The sequence below is a fragment of the Loxodonta africana genome, chromosome 2, assembly GCF_030014295.1.
Source record: "Loxodonta africana isolate mLoxAfr1 chromosome 2, mLoxAfr1.hap2, whole genome shotgun sequence".
Taxonomy (NCBI): domain Eukaryota; kingdom Metazoa; phylum Chordata; class Mammalia; order Proboscidea; family Elephantidae; genus Loxodonta; species Loxodonta africana.
Window position 1 is genome coordinate 195,261,789 of NC_087343.1, and position 23,870 is coordinate 195,285,658.

The 23,870-nt window shown below is 40.7% G+C and overlaps 1 protein-coding gene across 2 annotated transcripts; it reads right to left on the reverse strand.

The window, feature by feature from the left end:
* Window positions 1–1,078: 1,078 nt before the first annotated feature.
* THOC3 (THO complex subunit 3) lies at window positions 1,079–22,071 on the reverse strand. Of its 2 annotated transcripts, XR_002786508.2 has the most exons (7): window positions 21,787–22,071; window positions 21,010–21,166; window positions 19,423–19,627; window positions 8,527–8,688; window positions 8,296–8,396; window positions 5,931–6,148; window positions 1,079–5,196 (listed from the first exon to the last, which is right to left on the reverse strand). XR_002786508.2 is itself a non-coding variant. In XM_003404673.4 (6 exons), the coding sequence occupies exons 1-6, from the start codon at window positions 22,051–22,053 to the stop codon at window positions 5,985–5,987; spliced, it is 1,056 nt and encodes a 351-aa protein (XP_003404721.1). In that variant the 5' UTR covers window positions 22,054–22,071; the 3' UTR covers window positions 5,261–5,984. The 2 variants fall into 2 exon arrangements, 1 of the variants encoding a protein (XP_003404721.1); XM_003404673.4 differs by lacking the exon at window positions 1,079–5,196 and having other exon boundaries at window positions 5,261–6,148.
* Between the last annotated feature and the right edge of the window lie 1,799 nt (window positions 22,072–23,870).

Sequence of the window (23,870 nt, forward strand, 5' to 3'; positions counted from 1 at the left end):
CTCACTGATGCAGCCACTGTGTCAATCCACCTCATTGAGGGCCTTCCTCTTTTCCGCTGACCCTGTACTCTGCCAAGCATGATGTCCTTCTCCAGGGACTCATCCCTCCTGACAATATGTCCAAGGTATGTAAGATGCAGTCTCGCCATCCTTGCCTCTAAGGAGCATTCTGGCCGCACTTCTTCCAAGACAGATTTGTTCGTTCTTTTGGCAGTCCGTGGTATGTTCAATATTCTTCGCTAACACCACAATTCAAAAGCGTCATTTCTTCTTCAGTCTTCCTTATTCATTGTCCAGCTTTCACATGCATATGATGTGATTGAAAATACCGTGGCTTGGGTCAGACGCACCTTAGTCTTCAGGGTGACATCTTTGCTCTTCAACACTTTGAAGAGGTCCTTTGCAGCAGATTTGCCCAATGCAATGCGTCTTTTGATTTCTTGACTGCTGCTTCCATGGCTGTTGATTGTGGATCCAAGTAAAATGAAATCCTTAACAACTTCAATCTTTTCTCCGTTTATCATGATGTTGCTTATTGGTCCAGTTGTGAGGATTTTTGTTTTCTTTATGTTGAAGTGTAATCCATACTGAAGGCTGTGGTCTTTGATCTTCATTAGTAAGTGCTTCAGGTCCTCTTCACTTTCAGCAAGCAAGGTTGTGTCATCTGCGTAACACAGGTTGTTAATGAGTCTTCCTCCAATCCTGATGTCCCATTCTTCTTCATACAGTCCAGCTTCTCAGATTATTTGTTCAGCATACAGATTAAACAGGTATGGTGAAAGAATACAACCCTGACTCACACCTTTCCTGACTTTGAACCAATCAGTATCCCCTTGTTCTGTCCGAACTGTCTCCTGATCTATGTAAAGGTTCCTCATGAGCACAATTAAGTGTTCTGGAATTCCCATTCTTCTCAGTGTTATCTATAGTTTGTTATGATCCACACAGTCGAATGTCTTTGCATAGTCAATAAAACACAGGTAAACATCCTCCTGGTATTCTCTGCTTTCAGCCAGGATCCAGCCTCGCCAGATGGAACACACAGAAATCAAATTGACAACATCTGTGGAAAGAGACGATGGAAAAGCTCAATATCATCAGTCAGAATAAGGCCAGGAGCCAACTGTGGAACACACCATCAATTGCTCATATGCAAGTTCAAGTTGAAACTGAAGAAAATCAGAGCAAGTCCATGAGAGCCAAAATATGACCTTGAGTATATCCCACCTGAATTTAGAGACCATCTGAAGAACAGATTTGACGCACTGAACACTAGTGACCGTAGACTAGAGGAGTTGTGGAATGACATCAAGGACATCATCCATGAAGAAATCAAGAGGTCACTGAAAAGACAGGAAAGAAAGAAAAGACCAAGACGGATGTCAGAGGAGACTCTGAAACTTGCTCTTGAGCATCGAGCAGCTAAAGCAAAAGGAAAAACTGATGAAGTAAAAGAACTGAAGATTTCAAAGGGCCTCTCGAGAAGACAAAGTAAAGTATTATAATGACATGTGCAAAGAGCTGGAGATGGAAAACCAAAAGGGAAGAACACGCTTGGCGTTTCTCAAGCTGCAAGAACTGAAGAAAAAAATTCAAGCCTCAAGTTGCAATAGTGAAGGATTCAATAGGGGAAATATTAAACGACTCAGGAAGCATCAAAAGATGGAAGGAATACACAGAGTCATTATACCAAAAAGAATTAGTCAATATTCAACCATTTCAAGAGGTGGCATATGATCAGGAACCGATGGTACTGAAGGAAGAAGTCCAAGCTGCACTGAAGGCACTGGCGAAAAACAAGGCTCTAGGAATTGCTGGAATATCAACTGAGATGTTTCAACAAACAGATGCAGCACTGGAAGTGCTCACTCATCTGTGCCAAGAACTATGGAAGACAGCTTCCTGGCCAACTGACTGGAAGAGATCCATATTTATGCCTATTCCCAAGAAAGGTGATCTAACCAAATGTGGAAATTATAGAACAATATCATTAATATCACACGCAAGCAAAATTTTGAAGGTCATTCAAAAGCGGCTGCAGCAGTATATCGACAGGGAACTGCCAGAAATTCAGGCTGGATTCAGAAGAGGACATGGAACCAGGGATATCATTGCTGATGTCAGATGGATCCTTGAGTGCCTACTTAATTTCTAATTCCAGTCAACACAGCAATGGGTCAATGGCTCAGCAAATCCCAAATCTTCCTACCAACTGAAGTGTAGCCAACAGCTGAACTCACCACCCACTTCTGGCTTGCTAGGTTTAGAGGAATGACTATATGACATGCTTGCACTGATCAAATAGTAAATGGCCAGATTTGACTCTGAATAGCATTCTTCCAGCTCCGCAGATTAGAAAACTCACTCAAACCATAAGGTCCCAGTCTGGGACACATTGTCATTTCCCTAGGAGGGACCCAACCTTTGAGTCCCTCCAGGACCCCAAAGCCAAGGCACAGAGAATTGGTGTCACCAAGACCCTGACAGCCAGCGGAGGCTGCCACAAGCTGAAGCTCTTTTCTCACTGATGTGTTTTCTTTTCACAAGTGCCCCACTTGTTAAAAGTACTAAATCTCTTAAGTGGTGTGGATTGCTACTTTACAGAAGCCCAAAGGAGAAAAAAATTCACATGGGTGAAAGAGAGAGAATAGATAAAATATTAAGACCTAAACCAAACCTTCAGCATGTGGTTCCAAAGGATATAGACAGAAATAGAGCAGCAACCATAGGAATCAGATAATTGCACATGCAAGAAACAACAGATACAGGTGTTGTCTCACTGACATACTTCCTCCAGCCCCTGAACTGCTGACAGGAGATGGAAGGCTGGTTTGCAATTGAAAACACCACTATTCTTCAGGGAAGGAGGGAGGCAGAGGCTGTTCAGGGGGCTGGAGGAAAAACTCCGAAGTCTGAAGAAATTATCCACCTGCTGACCTGGGTCAAGCCAACTTATGAGCTGAGGTTTGCTCATCTGTAAAATGGGAATAGCAAAATCTGTGGAGACAGAGTAGCCCACTGCAATGGAGGGCAGGCATATGAGTATTTAAGCAAACCTGTAATCTAAATACCATCACCTATCGAGTAACACTGAATTACTTATACTCCCCAAAGCCGTAAAATGGTGATAATACCCAACCTCAGTAGACAGTTGCAGAAACTGAGTAACAGGTGATGTAAAGTGCTTACTATAGTCCCAAACACGCAGGGAACGCCCAGTAACTAAAAAGGTCTGTAAACACTTCCTGAGTGTTCAGAATCCTGCCCGGCACTCTACTAAGCACTTTGCATATCTATCTTGTCATACTTGCTTTGTCTATCGCTCAAGATTTATGAAGATAAGCCTGCTTTTATATACAAATATGGGCACAGGAAAACTCCTGGAAGAACACACAAAAACCACATCTGTTGCCATCAAGTCTATTCCAATTCACGGCAACCCGAAGTGTTACGGAGCAGAACTGCTCCATAGGGTTTTGTTCGCTGTAATTTTTACGGAAGCAGATTGCTAGGCCTTTCTTTTGCAGCACCACTGGGTGGGTTCAAACTGCCAAACTTTAGGTTAGCAGTCAAGCACAAAACTGTCTCAGCCAACTAGAGACCTTGGAGGGATATACACCAAAATGCTAAAAGTTATCTTGATGCTAGGGATTGTTCTTTTTGCTTCCCTGCTTTTTCCAAAATTTTCTACAAACATCACTTACTGAGGTATACTTCTGTTTTGCTTCTTTTTTTAATACCCAAAACACATCCAAATATAATGAACATCAATATTTTTCATGTGTAACAATCTCCTACAAGAGGCATTTCTTTTGGAGGTATGAGCTGATAAAAGCTTTGCCTTACCTGAAGAGTTGGCATGTATTTTTCTTTCCAATACAGGTAGTCCCCAACTTACAACATATTCGAGTTATGACAAACCACACTTACGACCATCTTTTTTTTGTACATCTAATCGTTAGTAATACGTACTACATACAATGTTGCAGCACATAATTTGCTGATGTTATCATTCTCAAATATTCACTCCCAGATGTTCAAAGATCAGATTTATAAAGATACTGATAATAAAAGGCAATAATAATGAAAACTAAAAAAAAAAGGTATTCAGCTTACATCAAAACTGACTTATAACCAAGTTGGAATGGAATTCCGTTGTAAGTCAAGGGCTACCTGTAATAAAAATTAGCTAACCAATTTAGCTCTCTTTACTTTGCCACCAAGGTATTCAGAGCTAAATTTTAATTCAATCATTTAACTAGGCCCTTATTCTTTGCATATTTCTATTTCCCAAATCTTGAGTCTCTATTCTAATTTATACTTGTCTTGTAAGGGGGAGGGGAAGAGCTTGCACTCCAGAAAGAAGAGAAATGGTCCCTACAGGGGTCCCTGACTCAGGAAGTCAACACAAGGGAAGGAACTTGTACTGGAGCAAAGAAAGAGAGGAAATCGTCCCTACAGGGGTCCCTGACTCAGCAGTTAAACCTTAAGCCAACGAAGCATTCCAGCCCATAGAAAGTTAACAAAAAGGGAAGGCGGTGCCCTGAGAAAAGAAGTGGGAGGCAAGAGAAAAGTGAACAAAGCTCTAAGAAAACAATTGTATCGAGGCACTCAGGCTTTCTATCTGAGTAGCCCGCTTGACACTCCCTGGTCAAGTGTATTTTCACTACTAACCCTCTGCTAGCTAATACACTTCTGCTCACTTGGCACTATTTGTCTCAGTGTTTCAAATTCCTTCCTACACCAAAGACAAGAACCAAGGGCATTCTCTCCGGTAACAGTCTTATCCTGATTTTCTATTTCCTATTTATATTTTACTTCTTTTCTCAGTGTTTGTCATAGCTACCTACCCACTGCTGCTGAGGCGATTCCGACTCACAGTGATCCTATAGGACAGGGTGGAACTGCCCCATAGGACTTCCAAGGCTGTAAATCTTTACAGAAGCAGACGGCCACATCTTTCTCCCACAGAGCAGCTGGGTGGGTTTGAACTGCCACCCAGCAACACCACATCTTTCAGTTAGCAGCTGAGCGCTTAACCACTGCATTAACAGGGCTCCTTGTATTTGTCATAAGCCACCTGAAACCTGTTGTGGAATGGGGCCAGATACACACACACGTAAACACTGACCTGTAAAAGCATTGCTGTAGCTCATGCCCTTCATGCTGTGTCCCTGCATCTGACAGAGGTTTTGGCTAAGACATTAAATGACAAAATCATAGGAAACTTTAAAACAATTTTTTAATTTTTTTTAAGTAAAAAAAAGAATGTAAAACTGCAACACCTCCCTGTAATAACATAAATAATTATAACAAAAAAAGTTTAAAAGTCCTAAAAGTCCCATAATAAAAAAAACTTAGTTTTATTAAATGCTCAATTCTCAAAATTACATATATTTTTCTTTTTAAATTATAAAAATCTCCATTCCTACCCCACCCTTCCCTGCCCACCGCTCCAAACATATTATCCAAGCAATAGCAAGCCTAACCAAGTCCCCGTACACCCAGGAGCTGGAAGACAGGAGGCCCTCAGAGACCAAGGTGTGCTGCTAACATTACTCACACTCCAGAGCCCTCATGTGGCAGCATGGACAAGGCTGGTTGTGGACCACAGACTCCTAAGGAGATTAGGGACTTTAACAAAAGCTGAGAGGAGAACTACTCTCTCAGTGCCCTGGGGTAGGATTTCAGGAGGTCCCTTGAACAACAAAAGGCCACACAAGATAGGGTGGCAGAGGCCAATAAGCCAGCTGTAAGTTTATGCCACCATTCGCAAACTGGAGGGGTGGGGGAGGAACGCAAACAGGCTCCTAACACCACAGAACAGGAAGGGAATTGGAAAGGGCAGCGTGAGAAAAGACTTTTATAATTTACATCAATTTACAAACACTTAAGATGCCCATTACTACAAAAGAACAGGCTAAACTCACTACACACTGGAAGGTGTCTGCCAGGGCCTCCTCTCTCTCTCCCAGGTCCTCCTATCAGGAATCATTAGGAAGACCAAACAGCTTCACGGTTCCTGCTTCCCGGCTGCTGTCATATTTGCCATCTTTGTCATCACAGGCAAAGGCCAGCAGAGGTCTTTTGGGGTGCCAAGCTACAGTGAAGGTTGGGGACTCACACTGCACCTCCCACAGCTTGTCTCCTACAGAAATCAATATAGAGAAACCAATCACAATGCTAATAACCAGAGCCAACATTCATTATGTACTTACCTACATTAACTTGTTTAATCTGCTTAATAACACTGTAAGAGAGGTACAATCACTACTTCCAATTTACAGAGAATGCTGAGGCAGAGGGGTCACAAGCCAGCAGGTGTCAGAATTAGGGTCTGGATGCAGGTAGGTTCATTTAAGAGCCTATGCTTTTAACCCCTGCACTACAATCTCTGGAAAAACAGTAACAGCAGCTGCCATTTGTTGCGGTATCAGATGGTTTATACTTTACTGACTTTCAATGACAACCCAGCAAGGCAGGTGATAATTTCAAACCTCATTTTACAGATTGAGAAACAGGTGACTTAACAAAGTTACCGCTCAAGGAAGCAGCAGAGCCAGTACATGAACTCAGCTGCAACTGTCTCCAAAGCCACAGCTCTACTAAACCATGTTGCCTTGGAAACAAGATTTCTTTTTCCAAAATTTTATTTCTCTGACTTGTTAAGTTATACATGAGTTTTTCCAAAGCTTTAATTCCTTTAGCTGTGGATAGCTTTTTTTCAATCTCAGGGTTAAGATTAATGTAATAAAATATTTACAGTGCAGTATTAATTAAAAAGTGCAGGACACACTGAATCATATACTTCAAATAGGTGAATTATACGGTATGTGTAATGGCTACACTTGTGTGCCAACTTGGCTAGGCTATGGTTCCCAGCGGTCTGGCTAAATACAAATCTAGCTGTTGTTCCAGAATGTAATCTAATGCAATGTAATGCAATCACCTCCCATAATGTAATATAATGCAACACAGAGTTTCCTTAGAGTGTGGTCAGCCCCCAGACTATAAATAGATGTTTTGGCAGAACTCTCTCTCTCTTCACTCTGCACTCTTTCTATTGCCTGACCTACACAACTTGGGACACAAACCTGCAGGAGTCTCCAGCCTGCCACCTGACACGCAGATTTTGGACTTGCCAACCCCCACAATCACGTGAGATAATTGCTTGAGATAAATCTCTCCATCTCTCTAAGACAGTATGTCAATTATGTCTCAATAAAGCTATTAAAATATTATACAAACACACACACACATACACAGATATACATAAGGTTTTTAGTACTTCTATTCCAGGGACAGTTCACAAGCCACCGTCCATGAAGGTAGAATCTAGCAGTCCATAGTTACATGTCTGAGCAAATTTCTAAGTTATAGTGATATAAAGAACGGTTTCTGAGGCTGCTACCTCTCTCATTTCTCTTGAGACCTTTAACTCCCTGTCACTTATTATGGAATTGGTTAAGATAAAGAAAATGACACAGTTCAAGGAAGCCAGAGTAGACATAAAGAGGCCTTCTATGTTTCCAAAATAACCATGTGGCTCCATAAACTTTAAAATCCTGTTGATTTACTGGGAAGTTTAACCTCTGAAAGATACATATGGTGCAGACTATATAATACTGACATTACTATTTCAGACCATCCAAGTTCCGATAGATTTATGCGACATATATGGTGTGCCTGAAAATGTGAAACAACTAGACTGTGAAAAAATGAACATATGTTCTGTTACATACGGTATGGTATAAAATGAAAATAATTTTTGTTTTAAACTTAACCATTAAAAATATACAGGACACAAAATGTATCTAATATACTCTCGTTTTTCTGTTTTCAAGTTCTGTTTTTAAAATCTACTCTGATAATTTCCTAAAATTACAAAAAATACATTTATTTTTAAGTTTACATATAGGTAAAAGATAGAAATATACCACAACTTTAAAAGAGGTTATCTTTAGGTGGTGGGGCCTCAGGTGACTTTTTTTTTTCTTTCTCCTACTAGTCTGTATTTTAAAATTTTCATTACAGTGGAAGAATTAAAGGCTAAAGTAAAATGTTTTCCTAAACAACTTTCCTTCAGAACTGCCCCTTTCTTTTTCAGCTCTTTGCTCCCTCATTACCTGACTGCGACGTGGACAACATAAACAAACGTGTCTTAAGGAGACAATTTATGATAATGCTTGTAAAGTACTAAGGTAGAGAGATAAAAATACATGACACTCAAGAAGCCCTAATGGCCAGGGATCAAAGACTTAAGATTCTTGTTAAGGTAGTGGCAGCATTAGTTACCTGTCTCTACTTCCGCAATGTCAATAAAATGATCTTCCGATGCTGATGCCAACATTTTCCCATCATGGCTGAAACTGAGGGTTCTCACAGGCCAATCCAGCCTATATGATGGGGTGGACAGAAGAGGCATTAGAATCCCCCAACAAATAAAGGTATCAGGAAGGCACAATTTCACCCAAGATGAATCAAGTCAACGTATCCAACAAGGAAAGTGCTGGCAGAGTTGCTCACCTGGAAAAGCACCGCACACACACTAACTCGTCCACATCCCAAAGGCTGACCAAAGCATCTGCACTTCCTGTGGCAAAGTACCTTCCCATGGGGTCAAACTTAATGCAGATGCAGTTGGAAGGATGGGCGTTGATGGACTGCACAGGCTTCAGCTCTGGGTAACTGAGAAACAGGACAGATAGCAATCAAACTACATGAAGAGGACAGTAGAGCTAATAACAGACCACGAAGAAGAACAGCAAAGACAATGGAACAAATGCCAAAAACTTAATTCAAGAAAATTTTCCCAACATAAAAAAGATACAAACTACATATTGAAAGAGCACACCACATATTTGAGAGTATGAACCCAGACCAACCAACATCAGGAAACATAGTAGTAAAATTATTGGACTTTAACATCCTTTGGCTCTCTAAGCAAAAAGGACAGATGTCTTATAAGAAAAAGAAAATTATCAACAGACTATTTGACAACAACACTTTATGCCAAAACAAATGGAGTGACATATTTAAGATACACAAGGTGGAAAATGTGAGTCAAAAGTTTTTATATCCAGAAAAACTGACTTTCAAATTATAAAGAACACAATAAGCAAAATATAAGTATAAACAAGCAGCTAGCAAAAAAAAAGAACTCAGGGAATATTGTTCCCATAAACCCTTCCTGAGGAATCTTAACTAGAAAAGGAGCTTCAACAACCAAAATTATGACAGAATTATCAGCATAAGCGCTGATGGTAAAGGGTATGTTAACAGCTGTATACTCTGACAACATATAGTACCAACTATTTTTTTTAATTGGGGAAAGCATATGCAAAAACCAAATTTTTTTTTTTTTAGTATTTTAAGCAATCACAGTAGTGGCAGTATTATTATTCTGTGATATTTACATGTGCAAGTTCGAATCCGCCAGGCGCTCCTTGGAAACTCTATGGGGCAGTTCTACTCTGTCCTATAGGGTCGCTATGAGTCGGAATCGACTTGAGGGCACTGGGCTGGGTTTAGATGGGATAAAGGTAATGAGTAATGTTTTGGAAGACACATCTGTAATATAAAAGAGTTTTAATAAAATCCCTATAGTCTTGAATTTTAATTGAAATTTATCAGTATGAATTCATAAGGTATTTTATCTTTGAATATATATACATATTTCCTAGCTTTGTCCACTGAAAAGGCCTAGAAACAATGACCTACCCAGCAGCCACAGACATCCCTAGCTCCAGTGTCATTTCCAGTAAAAGAATTTAGGGCTTCTTCTTAGAGTAAAAGTCTGGGGCAGGAAATGTACAAGACGAGCCTGGAACATCTTGTCACACACACAGAATAAAAAAAAGACTACTAAGCTTATCAGGAATCAACTTGAAGAGGCTCCCATTCGCAAAAGATGGGATAATTTGAATTTCAATACAGATAATAACTATCACAGATTGAAATACATCAGCTATGCTTAAATACATTAAAAAATATGGATTAACTGGTCATCTTTGGAGGTGATAGGGAACCAGTTCATATCTTGAAAACTGGGACAAAGGAAAAGAACCAAGCATTTATCTTGCCATTCCTAAATGAATGCTATTACTGGGTAACCAAATAGTAAGTGAGAAGCTTATGGAATCAACAGAATGAGACTGGGAAAATCTCCACAGGTAACAGTTTGGTTTTTCAGCAGACAGTAAAGAAAAGAAAGGGATGGAGAGGGATCCTGTAATTCAACAAACTTAAAAGACATCAAATTTTTCTTAATGAGCAGGATTAGAGCACCTTGGTACGCACACTAGGGAGATAAAAGTATAAAGAAAAGCAATAAAATGATTACTATAAAAGTCAAGATAGTGGTTACTTTTGAGAGGAGGGAATTGTGATTTGTACAGAGCACATGGACAGACATCTGAGGTGGCTAACAAAGTACTATTTCTTGATCTGGGTGGGGCTACACAGGCGTCAGACATATAGTTCATTAAGCTTTAAATTTGTTTTGTGTGATTTTCTTTATCTGTGTTTTATTTTACAATAAATAGGTTAAAATATTAAAAAAAAAAAAAACCTTTATTGGATCTCCACAGCCTACAGAATAAAATCCAAGTTGCTAAACATAGAATTCAAAGCTTTTCACAATCTGGTTCCAAATTATATTTCAAAACTTCGACTTTCCATTATCACGCCCTCTCTTCATATATCTTGTCTACCACCACTGCCCAGCAACCCTGATCTCCAAACAACTACTCTCCAAATAAGTCACGCTCCTTCGTGCCTGTATTGTCAACTGTGCAGTTATCTTTGGCTGATTCTTAAAATTCTATTCATCCTTCAAGGTCAAACTCAGAAGCTGCCTCCTCCAAACCCCACAGTCAATATTATGTTCCTTTCCAGCAAATTCTCAGCCTGTCTATCACAGAATCTATGTCACTTTGTCTTGGATTGCTTACCTGGGACAGAAGAAAGAAGAGAATCAGACAATCCTGAATTTCAACTCCACATTCAATCATTCAGAGAATATTTACTGAAAGCCTACTATGTGTATCAGGTCCTGGCCTAGGCAGTAGGGATTCCATAGTAAACAAGTTAACCCAGCCCTCCCCTCGTGGAATTTACAGTCTAATGGGAGATACGAACAAGTAAACATGCCATTACAATACAGAGTGAAATGCTTCCAACAGGAAGCACACAGAATAAGCCTCTAACATATCTCTAATCTTGGCGGGGGGCGGGGGGAGTGGTAGAGATGGCTTCAATGGAGGGGGGAAAAAAGCCAAACCCGTTACTGTTGAGTCGATTCTGGCTCATAGTGACCCTACAGGACAGAGCAGAAAGTGACATTTTAGGCTCTGTCGATCTTGGGTTCGCCAGCCCCTGTGGCTACATGAATCAAGAGAGGCCTCTGCCCTGACCCAGGGACACAGGGCATTCAAGCCTCTACAACTGTAAGAATACATTGGCATCACTGTCTTCTATGCTGCATGACAATGAAGAATTCTTCAACCCAGGAATATTTCACACTGGCCACTTTTTAGTTGACAGTGACAACTTTAAGAGGAGTAACTAAGTGGGGCCAAGATGTCAGAGTAGTCACACGCTTCCTGTGGTCCCTCGCACAACAAAGACCCAAAAAAACAAATGAATCGATTATGTACGACAATCTTGGAGCCCTGAACATCGAAGTCAAAGTTGAGGAATCGGACTGAGCGGCAGGGGGAGGGAGAGGCGGTTCGGAAGCAGCGAGGAGTTGCCAGACCTGACCAGGCATAAACTGGCAACCTGCAGGCCAGGATCAGCTGGCGCTAGCAGCAAGCAGTACCATTCAGGACACATTTTCCACATCAGGATAGACCAAGTGGTGGAGAGTCTATTCACACCTCCAGAATCAGTGAAAAGTGGTGCTCAATTGGCAAAAGATAAGTACATGCGTCTAACCTACCACACGGATCAAAAAACACCCTTTGGAAAAAACCTCTCTCCCACTTACCTGCCCCCTTCCCACTCTGCACTGGGTCCAAATTGGCTTCAGAGAGTGCCCTGTCCCTGGGCCTGAAGTAGAACCCATTACACACCCTTAGCCATTCTCCCAGCCTTGGAGAGAGCACAAATTAACAAACAGGGAAAAAATAATCTGCCTGCTCCCGTAAGTCGGGAACTCAGGGCTGAAACAGCTCCTTTGCCTAGGCACAGGCATAAGAGGTCCATGGACTTTGAATGCCTTTCACCCCTGCATAGACCTGTGTGGGCCCATTACAACAGTGTAGGCCCTTATTAGCACAGTACAACAGGGTATATACCTGGAGTCTAACCTCAACTGTTTCAGCTATATGGTGAAGAGGCAGATTCATGACATTTGACACCACTCTGCCTATTAAGCAGGGTCCTCACCTAACCACATCAGGAGCCTGAGGACTGGTGGCTCCATCCACGCCACCTAGCCACCCACGACACGGGTCCAAGAATAAGTGATGTCTCCCAGTCCTTACAGCCAACAGAATTGTGTGCCCATAGTCCAGCTGTAAAACCCACCCGCCTATGCGCTCTATGGAACAGGGATGTGCTTTCCTCACAGACCTCAGGGGCAGCTGTTAGCTCCCTGCCTTGCTCAGTACATGACCCCTTACTGCTGTCAGATACCTGTGCCTATGCCAATCACCCCTGGCCGTCTAGGACTGTAGGTGAGAGCCTGTACTGCACACTTGGTGACCAACTACCTCAACACCTGAGCTGAATCCATCCAAGAAAAATAAATGGACTTCTGGACTCACACACCTAGCAACAGCTCTAATCACCTGGTGACAGAACGTTAGAGCTTCAAAGGCACCAATAATCAAGCTAACTCATATGAGCAGCCTATCTGGGCATATCAAAACAAAACAGAACAAGAAGGTAGGGTAAAGCAAGCAAACACAAAACAAATACAACAACTTATTGATAGCTCGGAAACACCACTCAATATCAAACTACCAGAGGTAGAATACAAAAGGTTAATATACAGAACTCTTCAAGAGATCAGGAAGATCAGGCAAAATGCAGAGCAAGCCAAGGAGCATACAGACACAGCGATACAGGAACTTAAGAAAATTAGAAAAGAGCATAATGACATATTTAATAGTCTGCAAGAACCCACAGACAGAAAGCAAACAGAAAACCAGAAGATTAACAATAAAATTTCAGAATTAGACAACTAAATAGAAAGTCACAGGAGCACAATTAAGGCAATTGAAGTCAGAATTATTGACACTGAAGATAAAACACTTGATGCCAACATATTTGAGGAAAAACCAGATAAAAGAATTTTAAAAAATGAAGAAACCCTAAGAATTGTGTAGGACTACCAAGAGGAATAACCTACGAGCAACTGGAGTACCACATAAGGGGGGATAACAGAAAATACAGAGAGAATTGTTAAGATTTGTTGGCAGAAAACTTCCCTGATATTGTGAAAGATGAGAAGATATCCATCCAAGGTGCTCATCGAATCCCATACAAGGTATCTCCCAAAAGAAAGTTATCGAGACAAATTATAATCAAACTTGCCAAAACCAAAGATAGAGAATTTTAAGAGCAGGTAGGGATAAATGAAAAGTCACCAACAAAGGAGAGTCAATAAGACTAAGCTCGGACTACTCGGCAGAAACCATGCAGGCAAGAAGGCAATGGGATGACATATATAAAGCCATGAAGGCAAAAAATTGCCAGCCAAGAATTATATATCCACCAAAACTGTCTCTCAAATATGACGGCAAAACTAGGACATTTTGAGACAAACAGAAGTTTCAGGAATTTGCAAAACCCAAACCAAAATTACAAGATATACTAAAGAGGATCCTCCTGTTAGAAAATCAGTAACATCAGACAACAACCTGAGATTAGAACACAGGACAGAGCAACTAGATATCAACCCAGATAGGAAAATCACAAAAATAAATCAAAGCTAATACGCTCAAAATAGGGAAACAGAGACATCATTAAGTAAAAGACGACGACATTAAGACAAAAAAAGAGGGGCTAAAAAATGTAGTCATAGACCTTTCATATGGAGAGGAAGTCAAGGAGAAATAAAGCAAGAAAAGATTGGCTTAAACTTAGAAAAACAGGCGTAAATATTAAGGTAACCACAAAGGAAGCTAACAAATCTAACCATCAAAATAAAAAAGAAAAATAGACTCATCAAACACAAATCAACAATAATGAAAAAGACGAAAAGAAAATACATAAAAACAGCTCAGCACAGAAAATTAAGTGGAACAAAGAAACTGCCTACAGCACACACACACACACACACACAAAAACCAAATCAAAATGACAGCACTAAACTCATACCTACCAATAATTACACAGGATGTAAATGGACTAAATGCACCAATAGAGAGTGGCAGAATGGATTAAAAAAACACAATCCATCTCAACATGCCTACAAGAGACATACCTTAGACTCAAAAACATGAACAAACTAAAACTCAAAGGATGGAAAAAAATATATCATGCAAACAACCAAAAAAGAAAATATTAATCTCTGACAAAATAGACTTTAAAGCAAAATCCACCACAAACAATAAGGAAGGGCACTATATAACAATCAACGGGTCAATACATCAGGAAAACATAATCATAATAAACATATATGCACCCAGTGAGAGGGCTCCAAAATACATTAACTAACTCTAACAGCACTGAAAAGAGAAATAGACAGCTTCACTGTAATAATGAGACTTCAACACACCACTTTCAGTGAGGGACAGAACACCTAGAAAGAAACTCAATAAAGACACAGAAGATCTAAATGCCACGATCAACTTGACCGCACCGGCATACACAGAACGCTCCACCCAACAGCAGCCAAGTATGCATTCTCTTCCAACGCACATGGAAATTCTCCAGAACAGACCATATTTTAGGCCACAAAGCAAGCCTTAACAAAATCCAAACCAAAACACTGAAATATTACAAAGTATCTTTTCTGACTATAAAGCCATAAAAGTAGAAATCAATAACAGAAACAGCAAAGAAAAAAAGTCAAATACATGGAAACTGAACAACACCTTCCTCTAAAAACTACTGGGTTATAGAAGAAATCAACAACTGAAAAAAGAGATCCGTAGACTCAAATAAGAGAATACATCTTACCAGAACCTTTGGGACACAGCAAAAGCAGTGCTTAGTGGTCAATTTATAGCAATAAATGCACATATTCAAAAAGAAGAAAGGGCCAAAATAAAAACATTAACCCTCTAACTTGAACAAATAGAAACAGAGCAGCAAAAGAAGCCCTAGGACACCAGAAGAAAGAAAAATAATAAAGATTAGAGCAGAAATAAATGAAATAGTCAACAGAAAAACAACTCAAAGAGTCAACAAGACCAAAACTTGGTTCTTTGAAAAGATCAAAAAAAATCGATAAACCACTGGTCAAACTGACAAAAGAAAAAGAGAGGAAGAAAATAACCTGAATAAGAAATTAGATGGGCAATATCACAACAGACCCAACTGAAATTAAAAGAATCATAACAGAATACTATGAAAACTTGTACACCAACAAATTTGAAAACCTAGAGGAAATGGACAAATTTCTAGAAACACACTACCTACCTAAATTAACACAAACCGATTGAACAACTAAATAAACCCATAACAAAAGAGATTGAAGAGGGAATAAAAAAGCTCCTAACAACAACAAAAAAAAAACCCTGCCCCAGACAGCTTCACCAGAGAATTCTACCAAACTTTCAGAGAATTAACACCAGTACCACTAAAAGTATTTCAGAGCATAGAAAAGGAAGGAATGCTCACAAACTCATTCTATGAAGCCAGTATAACCCTGATACCATAACCAGGTAAAGACACCACAAAAGAGAAAATTACAGACCAATATCCCTCATGAACACAGATGCAAAAATCCTGAACAAAATTCTAGCCAACAGAATTCAATAGCATATCAAAAAAAAAATTCATCATTACCATGTGGGAGTCATACCAGGTATGCAGAGATGGTTCAATATTAGAAAATCAATCAATGTAATCCATCACATAAATAAAACAAAAGACAAGAACCACACGAACTTATCAATTGATGCAGAAAAGGCATTTGACAAAGTCCAACACCCATTCCTGATAAAAACTCTCAGCAAAATAGGAATAGAAGGGAAATTCCTTGACATAATAAAGGGCATTTATACCAAGCCAACAGCCAACATCATTCTAAATGGAGACTGAAAGCATTTCCCTTGAGAATGAGAACCAGACAAGGATGCCCTTTATCAACACTCTTATTCAACATTGTGCTGGCGGTTCTAGCCAGAGCAATAAGGCAAGAAAAAAAAATAAGGAGCATCAAAATTGGTAAGGAAGAAGTAAAAGTATCCCTATTTGCAGATGATACAATCTTATATACAGAAAACCCCAAAGAATCCACAAGAAAACTATTGGAACTAATAGAAGAGTTCAGCAAAGTATTAGGATACAAGACAAACATACAAAAATCAGTGGGAATTCTCTACACAAAGAGCACTTTGAAAAGGAAATCACCAAATCATTACCATTTACAATAGCCCCCAAGAAGATAAAGAAGAATGAATCTAATCAGAGATGTAAAAGATCTATACAAAGAAAACTACAAAACGCTACTGCAAGAAACCAAAAGAGACCTGTGCTAAGTGGAAAAACGTACCATGCTCATGGATAGGAAGGCTCTTAAGTTTGTGAAAATGTAAGCTCTACCCAAAGTGATCTATAGATACAATGCAATCCTGATTCAAATTCCAATGGTATTTCTGAAAGAGATGGAAAAACAAATCACCAACTTCATATGAACAGGGAAGAGGTCCCAGATAAGTAAAGCATTACTGAAGAAGAACAAAGTATGAGGCCTCACACTACCTGATTTTAGAACCTATTATACTGCCACAATAATCAAAACAGCCTGGTACTGGTACAACAACAGATACATAGACCAATGGAACAGAACTGAGAACTCAGACATAAATCCATCCACCTATGAACAACTGATATCTGACAAAGGCCCAAAGTCCATTAAATGGGGGAAAACACAGTCTCTAACAAATGGTACTGGCATGACAGGATATCCATTTGCAAAAAAATGAAACAAAACCCATACCTCACACCATGCACAAATGCTAACTCCAAATGGATCAAAGACCTAAATATAAAATCTAAAACAATAAAGATAATGAAGGACAAAAATAGGGACAATGCTAGGAGCCCTAATACATGGCATAAACAGAATACAAAACATAACTAACAATGCACAAACACCAGAAGAGAAACTAGATAACCGGAAGCCCCTAAAAATCAAACACTTATGCTCCTCAAAAGACTTCATCAAAAGAGATAAAAGAGGACCTACAGACTAGGAAAACATTTTTGGTTATGACATATCCGATAAGGGTCTAATCTCTAAAATCTATAAGATACTGCAATACCTCAACAACAACAACAAAAATAATCTGATTAAAAATGGGCAAAAGATACGAACAGATACTTCCCTAAAGACTTTCAGGCAGCTAAAAGACATACGAGGAAAAGTTCCTGATCATCAGCCATTAGAGATATGCAAATCAAAACTATGATGAGGTACCATCTCACCCCAACAAGGCTGGCACTAATTCAAAAAACACAAAATAATAAATGCTGGAGAGGCTGTGGACACACTGAACACTTATGCACTGCTGGTGGGAATGTAAAATGGTATGACCACTTTGGAAAATAATTTGGTGCTTCCTTAAAAGCTAGAAATAGAAGTACCATACAATCCAGCAATCCCACTCCTTGGAACATATCCTAGAGAAATAAGAGCCATCACACAAATAGACATATGCACACCCATGTTCTTTGCTGCAATGTTCACAATACCGAAAAGATGGAAATGACTTAAGTGCCCATCACCAGAAGAATGGATAAACAAATTATGGTACATATCTACAATGCAATACTATGCGTCGATAAAGAACAACGATGAATCTGCGAAACATCTCACAACATGGATGAATCTGAAGTGCATTATGCTGAGTGAAATTAGTCAGACACAAAAGGACAAACACTGTATGAGATTACTACTATAAAAACTCAAGAAAAGGTTTAAACACAGAAAAAAGCATTCTTTGATTGTTAGGAGGGTGGAAAGGAAGAGGGAGGTGAAATCACTAACTAGATAGTAAACAGGGATCAACTTCAGTGAAGGGAAGGACAACACATAATACAGGGGAAGTCAGCACAACTGGACCAAAGTAAAAGCTATGAAGTTTTCCTGAACACATCCAAACACTTTGAGGGACAGAGAAGCTGGGGCTAGGGCCTTGGGACCATAGTTTCAGGGGACATCTAGATTAACTGGCATAACAAAGTCTATTAAGAAAATGTTCTGCATCCTACTTTGGTGTGTGTGGCGCCCAGGGTCTTAAAAGTTTGCGATTAGCCATCTGAGATGTATCAATTGGTCCCAACCCACATGGAGCAAAGGAGAATGAAGAAAACCAAAGTCACAAAGAAAATATTAGCCCAAGAAACTAAAGGACCACATAAACCAGAGACTCCACCAGCCTAAGGTCAGAAGAACTAGATGGTGCCTGGCTACCATCAATGACCACCCTGACAGGGAACACAATACAGAGTCCCAGACAGAGCAGGAGAAAATTGTGGAACAGAGCTCAAATTCAGGTAACAAGACCAGAATTAATGGTCTGACAGAGACTGCAGGAACCCCCGAAACTATGGCCCCCAGATGCTCTGGTAACCCAGAACTGAAATCATTCACAAAGCTACTCTTCAGATTAGACAGGACTATAGAACAAAAAATAATACATGTGAGGAGTGTGCTTATTAGTTCAGTCAGGTACATGAGACCAAATGGGCAGCTTCTGTCTGGATGCAGGATGAGAAGGCAGGAAGAGACAGGAATTGGTTGAATGGACACAAGTAACCTGTGGTGGAAATAGGGAGTATGCTGTCACATTGTGGGGACTGCAACTAATGTCACAAAAAAAATGAGTATACATTTTTGTATGAGAAATTAACTTGAGCTGCAAACTTTCACCTAAAGCACAATAAAAAGTTAAATTTTAATGTGAGACTTTTAAGGGTAAGGGTTCTGTTATAGCACTCACTAGCTGACTAGTGACTTCACCTCTCTGAAACTGATTCCTAATCGGTCAAATGGGGAGTATACCATCAATCCCCCGAAATTTCTGGGAAGATGCAGTAAAAAGTAGGATGCCTGGCTCAAAGGTGCTGAAGAGATGTTCAAACCCTTCATTACTACTTGCCCTTTAAGCCCTCTAAGACAGTCACATTAATTCACCTCTGTGGCCCTCGCAGCACCTTGCACATAGGAGGGGCTCAGCTGAAGCTGTCAAATGAATGATTCTAAAAGGTATGACAGTGTCCTAAGCTAGGACCACTCACCTGAGGATGTTGATACAACCATTGCCATTTGTTAGGAAGAACATGTTATTGTCATTGTTCCAGGAGATTTCATTGACCTCAAATTTGAACTGCTCTTCTGCTTTAGAACGGTGTGTCTTGGCATCAATGAAGGTCACCACATCATCCTTGTTGCCTACAGCAATGGTCTGCCCATCGGGACTCCAGCAGATATTAATGTTCTCCCCTGGGAACCCAGATACAATCAGCAAGATAATTTGCCCATAATCCTCCAGGGATTTATTTTGTTATCCTAGAAAAAAGGCCAGAATAAATGTCCTTCAAAGGCTCATTTATTGAGGTCCTAGACCACGGATGGGAACTACCACTAAAGGATCACCAACTGAGTCCAGCCAATTCATCTACAAATTTCCCCTCATTTGGTCCTCACAATAATTTCCTAAGGTACACTTTATCATCCTCATTTGAAGGATGAAAAGTAAAAAATTAGCCAAAATGTCAGAGCTATGAAATAACAGAGCCAAGACCTGAACCCAGTTCTAACCCCAAACCTCCTTATTCTCTTAAACCAACATTTCCCAAATTTCTGTCATTCACATGACACCTTCAAAATGTCTGTCCTATGTATGTGACAGCTAGAGTTTATTCAGTATTTTTCTTAAAACTGTCTCAAAAATACTTAAAATAAGTTTAGCTTCATCTTAAGCAATAAATTCTGTAAGTCAGTTATTTTTTCTAGTAGACATTAAAATACACACAGCTTTTTTTTTTTTTTTAAAGGTTCAGCCACATACCACCTAAATCACTCGTGTGCCAACAGTCGTATACTTCGGAAAAGCACTATACCACTCCATCTACCGGTACGAGGCTTGTTAGCAAAGCCCAGTGACCCACACCAAACTTATCAATTAAAAATTCCATCAATTTCAATTCTAGGATGCATATTTTTTCACATTTTAATATCAAGATGCCTCTCTAAACCTATGATGTATCATGGTTATCTGGCAGTTTTATTTTCTTTCTTAATGGCACATAAAATATGGGTACATCTTACAATCAGTGACATCTCTGTGTCAGTGAAATACAGTAAGTGGTCTCAAGGTTCCCAGGACAGTGCCTGTGAAGAACAGAGCCTGTTAATGCACTGTGCAACTTTCTGGTCATTTCCTCCAAGGCCATCAATCAAGACAATCCAAGCTTCAGCCATTCTAAACTATCAGCAGTTTCCCAAATTCTCCATGCCTTTGTAAATGTTGGACCCTCACCCACTACATCCTGACCATTAAATTCCTACCATTACTCTGCAAGTCTTCTCAAGTTCTGTAAGGCCTTCCCTGTCTCCCCCGGGGTAGACTTAGGCATTTCTATTCCAGGTATCCACCTTGTAGACATCTTCAATATAGGATGAACCATATCATACTATGTTAGATTTTCTACTTGTCTCTGTTGCTGCACTACACCATGAGGTCTCTGGAGCTGGGACTGTGCCTTATTCAGCTCATGATCCCACATCTAGTACAGAGCCAGGCACAGAGAACATGTTCAGTTAAGCACTTATTGAATGAATAAAAGTAGCTTATCTTCCTAACGCCCTCTCTGAGTACTCACCTTTCGTGTTCACAGTGGCAATGCATTTTGTAGTCCTCACATCCCAGATGCGAATGGTTTTGTCTCCAGACGCAGTGACAAAGAGGTCAGGATTACTGGGATGCCAACAAAGCTGGTCCACACTATCCCCATGTCCTCGATAATTGTTTTCTTTGACCTGAAAGAGCAGAAGCCAAATGTCACTCACACATATGTACTTGCCTCACATGTAACTTCTTGGCCTTATTCAAACCGTGGTATCTTGTGACCAAAAAAGATCTGGTTAATCAAAAAAAAAAAAAAATCCCATCCTTCTAAGGCCTTTCTCTAAAACTCTTCGGAATATCCCCTTACCCTCCTCCCCAACCACACTCTGAAATGTTCTGAAGCTGGGTTCCACCCAACTCCCTTACCCTTTTGTGGTTCCCGGTCTTCCTCCTTCGTGCTAGTTTTCCACCCCTACTCCACCACCACGGCCCCCAACTCACCTGTTCATTCCCACAGGATGCCGGGTAGGGGCACTCCTTACCACCACAGGCACACCCCTTCTCTAACAAGCTGCCCCTGCCACTCCTCATCACCACACAACTTCCCCCAACATTCCCTCACATCCCCTCCTTCCACTCCCCCTCCATCACTACACCCCCTCCTCACTATCAGGCTCCCTCTACACCCCCAACCAACATCCTCCTCACCACCACACCCCCTCCTCATCTCCACACCCCCTTCACCGTCAGTCTTCACCCCTCTCTCACCACAGTCCCTCTCCCAAGCCTGGGCCCAGCCCTGGTAGCTCACCAACCGGTCTTTCTCCAGCAAGAAGACACTCGCCGTCTTGTCGAAGGAGCCCGAAGCCAGGCGGCGTCCGTCGCAGCTCCAGGCCACAGAGTGCACTTTGGCGCTATGCGCCGGGAACTCGCGCGTCTTGCTGTGGCCCCGGAAAAGCTCCTGCATCCCCAGCACGTAGCGCGACGGGCCGCTGGTCACTGAGCACCAAGGGGCCATCGAGCCGGGACCACTCTGGCCCAACGCTGAGGCCCCCAATGCAGCCGGAGGGACGGCCATTCCGAGCTCCAGAGAGCGCCCGCCTGCCCCCTGCGCAGCCTCACTGTGCACATGTTCCGGAAAGGACTACAAATCCCGGCATGCCGCGCACGCCCGCCTTTGCCTTTCCAAATAGCCAGGATTGTTTCTTAAATTTCCTACACAATATCCCGCGGTTTTTAGGGCTCTTATTGTTCTCTTAAAGATTATTTCCCTAAAGATTGTTTCCCGTAAAGATTGTTGTATAGATGTTCTGTACTGCCAATCCAGTCTAACAGCGACGCTGTGTGACAAAGTAGAACTGCCCCATAGGGTTTCCTTCGCTGAAATCTTTACAGGAGCAGATTGCCACGTCTTTTCTTCTGCAGAGCCTCTGGTGGGTTCCAACTGCAGACCTTTTGGTTAGCGGCCAAGCTCTTTAAACACTGCGCATAGGAAACCCTCCGTGGCAGTTATGTCATACAGGGTCGCTATGAGTCGGAATGGACTGGGCAGCACACAATAACCATCAGGAAGGCATATTTTTTAAATCCATATTTAATAAAGGATGTGAATCAATTACCCCTCAAAATTTCAATTTTCACATCAGTAAAAAACTTTTCTTCTAGGGTTGCTGCTCACTACTCCCTCCATTCTGGATGGAAAAGGACAGCTACTAAGCTTGTCCTGGGAAAAGGGCTAGGGCTTATGGGAGAAGGGGAGAGGTTCTGAGGAGGGATCTGGAGATAAGTCTAAAAACAAATCCTTTGTTTTTAAAAGATACTACATGCACATGCCACCATAATTCTATCAGTTTGTCCTACTGTGGTGGCTTATGCCACCAGTATGTCACATACCAGCAGGGTCATCCATGGTGCACAGGTTTCGGCAGAGCCTCCAGACTAAGACAGGCTAGGAAGAAGGACCCAGCAGTCTACTTCTGAAAAAAATTGACCAGTGAAAACCTTATGAATAGCAGTGGAACATGGTCTGATATAGTGCCGGAAGATGAGCCCCTCAGTTTTGAAGGCATTCAAAGGACAACTGGGCAAAAGCTGTCTCCTCAAAGTACAGTCAATCTTAATGACATGGATGCAGTCAAACTTTCAGGACGTTCATTTGCTAATGTGGCACCACTCAAAATAAGAAGCAGCTGCAAACATCCATTAATAATAAGAAAGTTGAATTTAGGAAAGTATGAATCTAGGAAAATTGGAAGTCACCAAAAATGAAATGGAGGTCCATGCAGACCTCTTCGGATGGAAAACACAGGCATCAAATCAACTGCACCTATGGAAAAGCTCAATATCATCAGTAAGAACAAGGCCAGCAGCTGACTGCAGAACAGACCATCGATTGCTCATATGCAAGTTCCAGGTGAAGTTGAAGAAAATTAAAACGAGTTCACAAGAACCAAAATATGACCTTGAATATATTGCACCTGAATTTCAACACCTTCTCAAGAATAGATTTGACACACTGAACATTAATGACGAAGACCAGAGAGTTGTAGGACATCATATATGAAGAAAGCAAAGGGTCCTTAAAAAGATAGGAAAGAAAGAAAACACTAAAAACGTGTGTCAGAAAAGACTCTGAAACTTGGATAAAAGAGCTGAATATAAGTCTTCAAAGGGTGGCTCAAGAAGAAAAAGTAAAGAATTATAAAGAAATGTGAAAATACCTGCAGTTAGAAAACCAAAAGGGAAGAACATGCTTGGCATTTCTCAAGCTGAAAGAACTACTGAAAAAAAAATTCAAGCCTGAAGTTGCAATATCGACGGATTCTACAGGGAAAATATCGAACAATGCAGGAAACATTAAAAGAAGAAATACACAGAGTCACTGTACAAAAAAGA